This window comes from Agelaius phoeniceus, chromosome 1, assembly GCF_051311805.1.
Source record: "Agelaius phoeniceus isolate bAgePho1 chromosome 1, bAgePho1.hap1, whole genome shotgun sequence".
In the NCBI taxonomy this organism is placed as follows: Eukaryota; Metazoa; Chordata; class Aves; order Passeriformes; family Icteridae; genus Agelaius; species Agelaius phoeniceus.
In genome coordinates, this window is record NC_135265.1 from 44,551,182 (window position 1) to 44,562,811 (window position 11,630).

The 11,630-nt window shown below is 39.9% G+C and overlaps 2 protein-coding genes across 5 annotated transcripts in view; one reads left to right on the forward strand and one right to left on the reverse strand.

Moving 5' to 3' along the window:
* ACAD11 (acyl-CoA dehydrogenase family member 11) overlaps nt 1-2,153 on the reverse strand; it is a 29,058-nt gene extending 26,905 nt beyond the window's left edge. For 3 of the 4 annotated variants that reach the window (XR_013182169.1, XM_054628171.2, XM_077177748.1), the window contains exons 1-2: nt 1,921-2,057; nt 65-164 (exon numbers count right to left, since the gene is read on the reverse strand). Coding sequence is in view for 2 of the 4 variants with exons in the window: in XM_054628171.2 (XP_054484146.2) it covers nt 65-164; nt 1,921-2,057 (237 nt within the window). In the remaining 2 variants the exon portion in view is untranslated. Of the gene's footprint in view, nt 1-64; nt 165-1,920 lie in introns of all 4 variants that reach the window. The other variant, XM_077177740.1, reaches the window with a different exon arrangement.
* Nucleotides 2,154-2,345: 192 nt separating this feature from the next.
* Nucleotides 2,346-11,588, forward strand: UBA5 (ubiquitin like modifier activating enzyme 5). The gene is made up of 12 exons (XM_054628182.2): nt 2,346-2,491; nt 3,489-3,534; nt 3,629-3,718; nt 4,433-4,542; nt 4,954-5,040; nt 5,604-5,688; nt 6,507-6,611; nt 6,781-6,908; nt 7,307-7,442; nt 7,905-7,980; nt 8,781-8,887; nt 9,465-11,588. The coding sequence occupies exons 1-12, from the start codon at nt 2,346-2,348 to the stop codon at nt 9,546-9,548; spliced, it is 1,200 nt and encodes a 399-aa protein (XP_054484157.2). The 3' UTR covers nt 9,549-11,588.
* Nucleotides 11,589-11,630: the final 42 nt, after the last annotated feature.

An 11,630-nucleotide genomic window follows, 5' to 3' on the forward strand; every position in this document is an offset into this window, starting at 1 on the left:
CATGTATAGACCCTGGTCACGTGCAGAACAAAGTGTTTGGAGCTCAGTGAAGAATGTTACTTACCTTGTGTGCTCCAGGTAAAAGGGGACCATGGGGCTTCTTCCTGAGCACAAAAGCCTGCCCACCCTTCTGAAGGTAAAAGGTTGGGTTTGACTGGCCTGAGCTGCAGAGAGAAAGATTATAATTACTCAAAAATTCAAGTACTTACAAATTTGTAAACTTTCTAACAGAAATGATACTTGCAAAATGCATTGTGACTTGATCTGAACAAAATGGCAGGATGGAGGAAAGCATCTTCTCCACAGCTGTTTTGTGTTGTGTTTTTTTTTTCCCAAATCTGGACTGGAACAGGTTGCCCAGAGAAGTTGTGGATGCCCCATCTCTGAAAGTGTTCAAGCCCAGGCTGGAAGGGGCTCTGAACAACCTGGTCTAGAGGAAGGTGTCCCTGCCCAAGGCAAGGGGATTGGAACTAAATGATCTTTAACGTCTCTTCCCGCCCAAACCACTCTAAGATTCTACTCCATGATTAAATTACTGATGATTTTAGTACCAAGTCCCACTGTCTGCCAGCCTGATTATCACATCCAAAGATTATGCTTAAGGTACAGCCTATAGGAACTGTAAAATTTTAAAGAATGCATGTTGAAGTCACAAAGAAAATTAGACATTTCAATCACGTGTAACAGAGAAGGACAACCCAGTTACACTCTTCATAACACTTTGTCTATCACATTCTAATCAAACTCATCGATCCTTATTTTCCTCAAGTGTTAATCTGCATGCTTTTCTCTCCTTATTCTTGTTAATTTTTAAGATGCGTTCTGACCTAGACCAATAAACAATTAGACAACTATTGGAAAATAAAAATCAAATGAACTTTTGCCATCACTCTTCCCATTATGTTTCCATTCTCCCCAGAGCAGTTAGGGCACAGTTTGCAATAGTTTAAAAAGTTTGACTGACAATACTCGGCCTGGAACAAAACAAATTTAGGCCAGCTGAAGCCTTGAACTGTAATTACAAGACCAAGAAGTAAAAGCATAAACACTAACAAAATTTTAGCAGATTTTACTATTAGCTACTCTGCTAAGGCTCCTCCTAAAGTCTTCTCAGCTGAAGTATGTAGGAAGATTAGGGTGGATCGAATGAATTAATATTTTATAGTCACATCAGAAGACAATGAAAAGTGTTCACTGTTTCTTGGTGATAGCCGCAAATAAGTTAGTCAAGGTCGTGCCTACAAAGGAATTAATCCTTATTTTTTAGAAAAACTTTACTTCTAATAGTTAGTTCATGACATGAAGTGAATGCAAACGAACTCAGTGCTCTATGCAACAGAGGCTTTTTGGTGTAGCACCTCCCTGGCACACTGCATGATGCTCCCCGGGCAGTAACGGGAATCCTAGCTCATCCTAACGCTGCTCTCGTGCATTTGCTTACCTGGTGACAGCCTAATGTTTTTACCATTGATTTCTTAAGCCATGTGTGTACTTGTGAACATTGCTATTCGCTGTGCAATTAAAGATGGAGCAGATCAATTGCGATTTATGGGTAGGCAAAAAAACAATCGTGGGCGTACTCTGAGGACAGCGGGAAGCCGACCCAACACACAACCCGCCCACTGACGGAGTGTGACAAAGGCCACTATGGCCGCCACCGTGAACTTTAACTTCTCCAGCAGCTCAAGGGGTGAGCTGGGACATGCCCTTAATTGGACTAAGTCAGAATGCATCTTAAAAATCCATCGATGGCTGCAGCCCGCCATCCCGACGGCAAAGGGCTCGTCCTCTGACCATTTTCCCTGGCAGGAGGCAGCGAGCGGCTCCTCTGCCCGCCCCTCCCGGGCGCTCCGGGGCAGGGGAGCGGCGGCGGCCCCGCCACCAGGGTCAGTGCCCCGTCACCGATGTCACCTGCGTTACCTATACTGCCTGACAGCCAGCGCGCCCGTGGGCTGCCGAGGGAAGCAGGGCAAGCGGCTGCTCAGGTACCGCTCCAGGCTGCCCAGGTCAAAGCGGTGCTGCGGCCGCACCTCGCTAGTGCCCGGCTCCGCCGCCATCTTCAGAGGCCGCGCCGGAGCCCGCCCGGCCGGGTCACCCGGAGGCGCCTCGGTCCGCCGAGGAAAACGCCTCGCAGCCCCCTTGGCTATCGGGCCCGGCGGCTTCTCCCGGAACACGACTTTTTCGGGAGGCAGGTACCGCCCCGGCGGACACCGCCCCTCAGCCCCCGCCCGCTGCCTGCCGTGAGGAGGCGGCGCCGGGAACGGTCGGCCCCGGGAAGGGCTGGCCCCGCTCCGCCCCGGCGCTTCCCGGAAGCTCCCGGGGCTGAGTACGGACGTGTCGCTGCCATGGCGGATCCCGGGCGGCTGGAGCGGCTGGAGCGGCGTGTGCGGGAGCTGGAGGAGGAGCTGGCCCGGGAGAAGCGGGGGCGGGCGGCGACGCGGGCCCGCATCGACACCATGAGCGCCGAGGTGACCGACTCGAACCCCTACAGGTGCGCTGCGGGGCTCTGAGGGCTGCGGGGCTCTGTCGGGGCGCGGAGGATGGGCAAGGGGGAGGCCGTGGGTTGAACGGTGGGTCTGGGGGAGCCGGAGAGGCTCGGACGGGTGGGAATCTCAGGGATGGGGCTGGGTGTGCTCAGGAGGGTGTCGGGCAGTGCAGGAGGCAGGTGCTCCGGGAGGGATGCTCTCGGGTTTCCCATCTGGTAGGGCTGGATGCCAGGGTTACTTTGTATTTTCATGCTTTACAGTACGGGCGGGGAGGGAGAAAATCTGAAAACCATGTTTTTCAGCTAGGTTGCTAGTAAATGTGTTGGTAAAAAAAAAGGTGTTGGTACTATATTAGGTCTTATTCTCATTCTTCCAAATTGCCTATTTTAGAACTTGGTTTATAGAATTCTTGAGCTTTAGAGACCCTTTCCCTTCTAGAAATCTGATGATTTTTTTGGTTATTGCTTTGTTGGTTTGTTTTTGTTTTTGTTTTTTTCCTTAATACATGAAAAATGCCATAAAGGGATAAAAATGTTACTTTAAAACCCTTTCAGTTATCCTCAAAACCTGATAGTCTCTATGTTTTTTTTAATGTTGTGTTAATCTAATCAAATCTATCAAAAAACACTGGAAGTCTTCACTAGTTTGCTGCCATATGGTTCATTACCAAAAAAAAAAAAAGTGTCACCTTGCATTCTGGGATTATCAGGGATTCATTTACCAAAATATCTCTGTCCTCCTGATTTCATGATATTACCAGAGGAATAGGTGCATGAGTTTCTGTAGGGTTAGGACTCTGGGGCAAATAGGAAAGCATCTACTCTGTCACTCAGACTGTACCTAGCTGGCAATCACAACTGCAGTGGGAACAGCAGGCTTGTGTTTATTGCTTGGTGAGGTTATTTCTAAAGCAAAAGTGATTTTAAGTACCTGAAAAGCAAAATTGTTGTTAGAAACATAAAGAACATTTTCTGTGTTAACATTGCATTTTTTTCTTTGTAGTCGCTTGATGGCATTAAAAAGAATGGGGATTGTCAAAGACTATGAGGTAGGATTTATCTGTAATGAAACACTGTTTACATTTTTATTCCTTGGGAGAACCACTTTTGGCATACTGATGTGTACATTATTCCTTCCTACAGAAAATCCGTACCTTCACAGTTGCAGTAGTAGGTGTGGGGGGCGTTGGCAGCGTGACTGCTGAAATGCTGACAAGGTGTGGCATTGGTAAGGTAATGAGAGTTTTATTTATTCTTGTTCATCTTTATAGTAGATGGACCAGTCCTCTTCGTAAAGAATTTGATTTGATTTTACCCAAATAGAAAAATGTTGTGAAGAAAGTACTCAAGAACAGCACTTGTGTAAACATCACATGTGACAAGTCTGCATTTTATTATGCTGGTAAAATTCATTTATTTAGGGCTTGATCCTGTATCACATGGATGATTCTTGTTTGGATGTTTGTCCTCTCCATATTCTTATATGAACCCATCTCTCTAATCCTCATGCTGAAAAAGGATTATTGCCAAAGGAAAACAAAATAAAGAAAGAGGAGGGGGTATTTCACGTAAAGTCTTATAAGAACCAAGTTTATATCATGCAACTGAAATGTAGTAGATGACAAACAGAAATCTTTATCACAAACATTAGTTTGTCATGTGGCAGCAAGTAATATAGGTGATAACAGAAGTGTTACTGTTCATATAGGTTAATCTGTTGAATATTCTTAGTTTTAATGACTTAACAGATTGGTTCAGTATTTCACATCCTTATGATGTTTGTACCTCTTGTATGTGAACTGAATGGGCCTCTGAGGGAGGGAGTTTGGTTGGGGGAGTTTTCTATGGCTTTGGTTTTAGATTTAGTTCTGTTGTTCAAAATTGCCACAGTGCTCTGTTTGCAGAGTCTCTGGAGATTCACACATGTTAAAACAATCTTTGTTGTAGCTGCTTCTGTTTGATTATGACAAAGTGGAACTGGCAAACATGAACAGACTCTTCTTCCAACCTCATCAAGCTGGATTAAGTAAAGTGCAAGCAGCAGAACATACTTTGAGGTATAACTTGGAGAAATGGGTATCAAAATCTATTGAGCCAGGATGCTGCTCTATAAAATCAGTGTTTCACTCTTAATCATTTGCAAAGAAGCATGATCTAATTTGGGAATTTGAGCATAAAATATTTGTGGGGATGATTGATACTTCAAAGACATTTTTGTACTGGCCAAAACCTTAATGTGAGTCTGCTTTTTGGTTAAAGCCAGTTTTGCTCAGAAGTTTGGTATAAATGATGCCACTTCCATACGTTGTGGTTTTTTTCTTATCTAATGTGAATTATTGACAAATATGGGTGAATTCTAGAGTTCAGAGTGGAAACTTAAGATTGTAGCAACACTTGTGAAGTTAGGGAGAAGAATGCAAATTATCACTGTATTCTTTACCACTGACTCATATTATTTCCTCCATAAGGGATATTAATCCTGATGTTCAGTTTGAAGTACATAACTACAACATCACAACACTGGACAACTTTGAGCACTTCATGGATAGAATAAGGTAAAATTCCCCAACTTTAGCATATTTCTAAGTTCTGCTGATGTGTGGTTCTACACAGTCTCCCGTTTTTCTTGTTGGGGCTCTTTTTCAATTTAAAACTTCTAATTGAAAACCTCTGGGAAATATATGTATAAGAAGACATTCCTGTCCAGATGTGTTATGGAAAATAGATCAGATCATATCTTGAGTGCTCTGTAGTAGTTTTCAGGTATGATTTATAAAATGAAGAAGAAAGTAGTTACTAGTGGATCTCCTAGAGATCTGCAATAACTTACACCGTTTGCAGTTCTGTTGTACAAAGATACAATTCTCCAGTACTTCATACTGTGAGTGCATACTATATAAAACAATCTAAAATGCCCATATATTTAAATCCCAGCCTCGGCATGGTGTTGCTTCTACTGCAGATCTAAGATGCTGGTTGTGTCCTGTACTGCATTTGCACAAGCTTTGTTAGAAATTCACTTTTCTTGGGCTTCTGTACTCTATAGCAGCATGTTGGTTGCCGTGTTGGTGTTTTGTTCTGCTGGCAATTTCATGTGTATTTCTGATGCTCGTTGCAGTAACGGTGCACTGGAGGAAGGGAAGCCTGTGGATCTGGTTCTGAGCTGCGTGGACAACTTTGAAGCTCGCATGGCAATTAACACTGTAAGGCCACCAAAGGCACGAGCTTGTGGCAGGCTGTTTTCTCCTAGAAATATGTTAGGAGTTGTGGAACTATAGAAAAGACATGAACTTAAAAACAATCTCCTAAGAAATGTCCCCCTTGGCTTGAAGAATCTGAGCTTTTACCCAGTTCTTATTAACCCATTTTATGTGTATAAATATCACTAAGATTTTGAAGTTGCTATCAGCTAATGGTTAGTAAAAGACTGAAGTCTCATAAACTCTATCTTTTCTAATTACTCTGTTTATATAACAGTATTTTCAAAGGCTGGTATGTTAAATCTTACAAACTTAAAAAGATTTTCTATAGCTAATTGTATACCTCATGTGACTTTCTGTATACTAAAAATGCTGTTTATTTAATCAAACTCTTTTTCTTTATAGTAGTTGCCAATGTAAGGTATATGCCAAATGTATGTTTTCTGTTACCCTTCAGCTGACTTGATCCATAAATTGCAGGCAGGGAAGGCACACAGATACACTGTACCCAAGCCTATAAAATAATTTGTGGAATTATATTCTGTACTGTGCTGTAACTGGGTCTCTAATGTCTGTATTGTTAGAACATCTCAGATCCTCAGGAAAGCACAAAGGGCTATCTTCATGAGGGCAACTTTATTTATCAAAGGACAAATCAAGCACCAAATTAATTTCTGTCTCTTGATGTACTTTTTTCTGACTGTGGCCTTTTTGCCTGAAATCAGAGAGATGAATGTGTTTCATCACTCCCAATTGTTTGAGTCCCTATTCTTTTCATTAAACTTCTGCAGTGCTGATATTTGTGTTTCTGTGTTTATAAGGCCTGCAATGAACTTGGACAAATCTGGATGGAGTCTGGAGTGAGTGAAAATGCAGTGTCAGGACACATCCAGCTGATCATCCCTGGTGAATCCGCTTGTTTTGCGGTACGTGGTGCTCTGCTGAATTGCTCTCTTGCCTTTTAGAGTGGGACTGGGAATGTGAAGATTAGCTGGCCTTGTGAGAGAGATCCTGGCACAGCTGATGCAGTACCTTAAATTTCTGTGTGATTTCTTGAGTGCTTTTTTACAGCTTACTTTCTCTATTGCCCTTCAGTGTGCTCCTCCACTGGTAGTAGCTGCAAATATTGATGAGAAGACATTGAAACGAGAAGGAGTTTGTGCAGCCAGTCTTCCTACTACCATGGGTGTTGTGGCAGGAATGCTTGTGCAAAATGTTCTCAAGTAAGTGACTGAGTTGTTGCTATTTGATGTGTACAGTAAAATATTTAAATATTTAATCATGCTCTGATTTGACATCATTACGTTATACATAAAAAAATGCTACAGTGCTGACTTGTCTTTGGAATTTTGTATATGGACAAAGAATAAATTACTTCTCTTGCCTGTAGCTGAGTTATTCTCACAAACCATGAGAAGATGGGATTCTGTATTGATCCAGTTATTCTGTTGCCAGCTGACTACAGCATAACTGGATTTAAGGCAATTACAGTAACTCACATTACAACTCCATGAGTCTGAAGTGTATTCTAAAAGTTCTTTGAGGAAGAATTATTCCCTAATCAACAGAAGTTTTAGGTTTGTACCTCTATTACAAGCTCCTTCTTTCTCTGTGTTTCTAGATACCTGTTAAATTTTGGTACTGTGAGTTATTATCTTGGTTACAATGCGATGCAGGATTTCTTCCCAACTATGTCTATGAAGCCAAACCCCCAGTGTAGTGACCACAATTGCAGAAAACAGCAAGAAAATTATAAGGTAAAAATGATTTGAGTTTGTGGATCATTTTTTTTTCTTTCCCTTTTCTTAGAGAACAAAGCAAGTTGCAAATCTGTAGTAAAAGAAAATGTTCATATCTACTCCAGTTGGCAGCACTCATCTTCAGATGGTTGCACGTTTCTAAATATACAGTACTTACAGTTAACTTAAAGTAAAGGGTAGGAAGGAAGGTTGAACAATTATGTAGAAGAAAATACTACTTAACTGAATGCAAAATTTTCTAGCAGTCATATGTTTCTGAGTGTTAATGGGTTTGGTGGTTTTTTTTGAACTTGCAGGTATTCTGCCTTTTTGCTCCTAAGCAGTCACCGTTTAGAACCTTTTTATCTTACATATTGGAAGAAATGTGACTATTAGGCTTGAACTTCTTTGCTGTTTTTGGAAATTGGACTGTTAAATTCTTGGTATTGAGGGGATTGTTTTTCTGTGTTTTCCCTCCAGAAAAAAGAAGCTGCAAGACCAAAAGAAGAAGTAATTGAAAAGGAAGAAGAAATAGTACATGAAGACAATGACTGGGGTAAGTCATCACATGGAGACTAAATGATTTTCCCAACACTGAGATTCATTTAGGGTGAACACAGTTTAGGGTACATAGAATTTTTTTAGTTCCTATATTTTATAACTTACACTGTGTAATCGTGTAATTTCGGCTTTTCCCAGTGTAAACTGTGTAATTTCGGCTTTTCCCAGGTTTTGAAAGTAATTTTACCACAACTTGATGGTATGCTTTTAGTGCAATGTGCAGGTTTTAGGCTCAAAATATAACTGCTGCTTGAATAAAAAACTTTCTCAGAAAATGGTTTGAAGATGAGAGAGATATGAGAAGATATATTAACTGCATATTCCTTTTAAATATACTAAAGAGCAGTTGTCATTTCCATAACCACTGTGCTAAGGCATCCCATTTTTACTTTCCTCTGAGGATTTTAAATTAGAAAGAATTATCTTAAGGAATGGTAAATATGTTTTATGTAACTATTTTAAGACTGGAGATATATGTTCTGTTTATTACATGCTACAGAAAATAATCTTATCTTACACCTGGGATAAGTGCCTTATGGTAAAGTTTAAATTGTAAGGACAAGGAAGAGATGCCATTCTGGTTCATAAGTTGCCTATATAGAATTATTTCATATATTCTAAAGGGAAAATATTTTCATTTGGTAATGGAATGAAGTTGTTGAAATCAAAGGTGTTTCTAGTTTAATTCTGTTTTTGGAAAGTAGCTGCATCTTTCTTCTTACTGTGATAACTTGGTGATTAAAGAACTTTTTCTTCTAACTTCTAATGGAGTTTTAGTTTCCTTTTAATGCAAAGGCATTGAATTAGTATCAGAAATTTCAGAAGATGAGCTGAAGGCTGCATCTGGCCCAGTACCTGAGCTTCCTGAGGGAATTAGTGTAGCATATACTATCCCAGACAAGGTAATGTACTTATTCTTTATCAATTTATGAAATACTCATTGTAGATTAAATTTATAATACCAGCCAGTTTGGTTCCCTTTTAAACCTAGAACAGAATTCCATCTTGAACAATTCCAGTGAAATGTGACCTCAATTCATTTGATTATTCCTTTCCGTGGTCCAGTTTTGTGTTCTGGGACAGATACTTCTTTAAGTGTGGATGCTAGTGCAAATGTACTGCTGAGATGATAGGAATTAATGCATTTGGGGGCTGGAGGAAGGACAGCAAATGTCAATTTCTCAGTTGATATTTTGTTGACTAATTAATTTTTCCCATACGTATCTTGTAAAAGCTGTACTAGTCAAAGAGCAATGAGTATACCTGGGGAACATAGAATCTGAATGTACTGCAGTAAGAACATTCTAACTCCTAGTCAAAATCATTTACAATTGAATCTTATAATCACTTAGGCCTAATCTCACTACTGAGTGCCTGCTTTTAGGAAAATGGTGAGGTGTAATAGCAATAAACCTGATCTGTGGGGGGTTTTTTGTTTACTTTTTTTTGTTGACAACTTTTTCTTCCTGTTCTTAACAGGAAGAGAATTCAATAACTGGGGAGACAGTAGCAGAGTCTGAAGAAAGCTTAGAAGAACTCATGGCCAAAATGAGAAACATGTAGAAAAACAAATATTAAGTACAACTTTCACGAGTTTGGATGGACATTGGATTTTGAGAAGACCAGACTTCTTACTTTTTTCCTTTTTTTTACTTCCATTGAAGCTTACTTTTCTGATGAAACAGAACTGTTACAGGGGCAGGAAGGACACAGACTTAAATTGTTTATATTCTGTTTTCTCATCATGTCTTTATTAACATATAGAGCCGTGCTACTGTTAAATTTTAGTTTCTTAGCATTGCTAGTGTCCAGATATTTCAGTGGCAAATAAAAGTACCTGGATAAAATAAAAAAGCAGGCACAGGACATTATATACCCTATCATGTGATGAGAATAGCAGATAGAACAGGCCAAGGGAAAGATGAAATCTGCTGGAGTGGGCTGAGTGGGTGAAGGGCAGATGATAATGCCTCTCTCATGGTGCTGCTCCTGAGTTTCCAGGCACTTGTACTTGGTTGTCATTCACTGGTCTAAAGTCTTGGCATGGATCATGCTGTGGCTTCTTTTTCTGAGTAATGAGAACGTATAAGCCTTTTCATCTGCCTTAAATATCCTTGGGATGGAATTTTCTTTATCAGTGTCTTACTGCTGCTTGTCCTTAAACAGCTGCCTATGCTTTGTATGTGATATTTTGAGTATACTGTAAGAAGGTGAAGTCTTCTGGTATTACTACATTAGCAGCATGCCACTATTTTGTCTGGCAGATGCTTTTCATGACAGAATTATGAGCAACATTGGAAAGAACTGGAGATTTTGTCTTATCTTTTCAGAAGTCTAAATATTATATTTTTGTTGGTTACTGAAAGTTGAGCTATAATTCAGATCACTCCCCATCACGTGGGCTATATTAAGGAATGTAAGTCTGAGTTTGCATAGAAAGCCTTCTAAAATTAGATGCTCTAAATTTTTAGATTTGCAAATATTTTCATTGGAGTAGCTCACCTGTTGTATTTGTCTTATAAATGACATAAGTTTAAGTGCAGTCATACAACCTTTTAAATGGCCACGTGTTAAACTGACCTGTAAATATTTGCATCCTGGAGCACCAGTACCCTGCAGAACTGGAAGGATCAGTTTCAAATATTTTAACTACTGTGGGCATCTGATCCAGAACTTGGTCATTATTTCAGCCTTGGCAGTATAGTACAAATATTTCCAAAGTAGGCTCTTCAAAAAACTTCTCCACAACGTGATGCAGCCAACACAGAGCCAGCTAGTATTGGTAGTAGTAGTACCCCACTAAAATGAAAGCAGACAGCAATACCATGGTGATGCTTCTGTTTCTTAGGGCAGCTGAATGAATATTTGTTAGTTATACTGATAATTAGTTTAAAAAATGTTTCATTTCTAAGTAATTGTTACAAAATTCAAAATCAGTTTCCTTCACAGCTGACATCAAATTGCATTATACACAGAAAAATCACTTCTGAAACCAGTGAAGGAGATTTTGGGTGTGTTTTGAGTGTGGGGCATTATACTGCAAAATTGAAGTGGCTTTTTTGGATTGAGTTCTGTTTTGGAGGAACCAGGTTTTAGAAATGAACTGCAAAGAAAGACAGGAAATAGAATAATGAGACCATTAAAAAGGTAGATACTTGAATCTATGTCACTAAGTCTATGTTAGCCTGATCCAGTGTCAATTTACATGTTACTTACATTTCTCTGTGACTTTCACCTTTCTGTTGGGAACAATAGAAGTCAGGCACACAGCTGTGTGGATCTGGAGATCCTGAGGGAAATGGCTGATTCATTTCTACAACAGCTCATTTCATCCTGACTCTTAATTATTTGGCTGACGTGGCTGCTATCACAGGATTGACAGCTTTATGAGAGGCAACTTCAAGTAAACTTTTATGAGGGAATTAATGCACTTTTGTATGCCCTGTTAGAGAGGACACAAAATGGTTCCTGTGTTACTTTTAGACTTCCAACTTGTATATACAAGAAAAATTTGAAATAATCAGAAAATGAATAATTGTATTAAAATAATTGTATGTGTCAATGGTTAAAATTATTTAAAAATAAATAGCATCCAAAAAAGCAGCACTAAGGATTTTTTTTTAATTAAAAAGATATTCACGAGAT

Coding starts and splice junctions, on each gene's coding strand:
- UBA5 (XM_054628182.2), top strand. CDS start 2,346: ATGGCGGATCCCGGGCGGCTGGAGCGGCTGGAGCGGCGTGTGCGGGAG. Junction 6,612..6,780: donor GTGAATCCGCTTGTTTTGCG/GTACGTGGTGCT, acceptor ATTGCCCTTCAG/TGTGCTCCTCCACTGGTAGT. Junction 8,888..9,464: donor CATATACTATCCCAGACAAG/GTAATGTACTTA, acceptor TGTTCTTAACAG/GAAGAGAATTCAATAACTGG.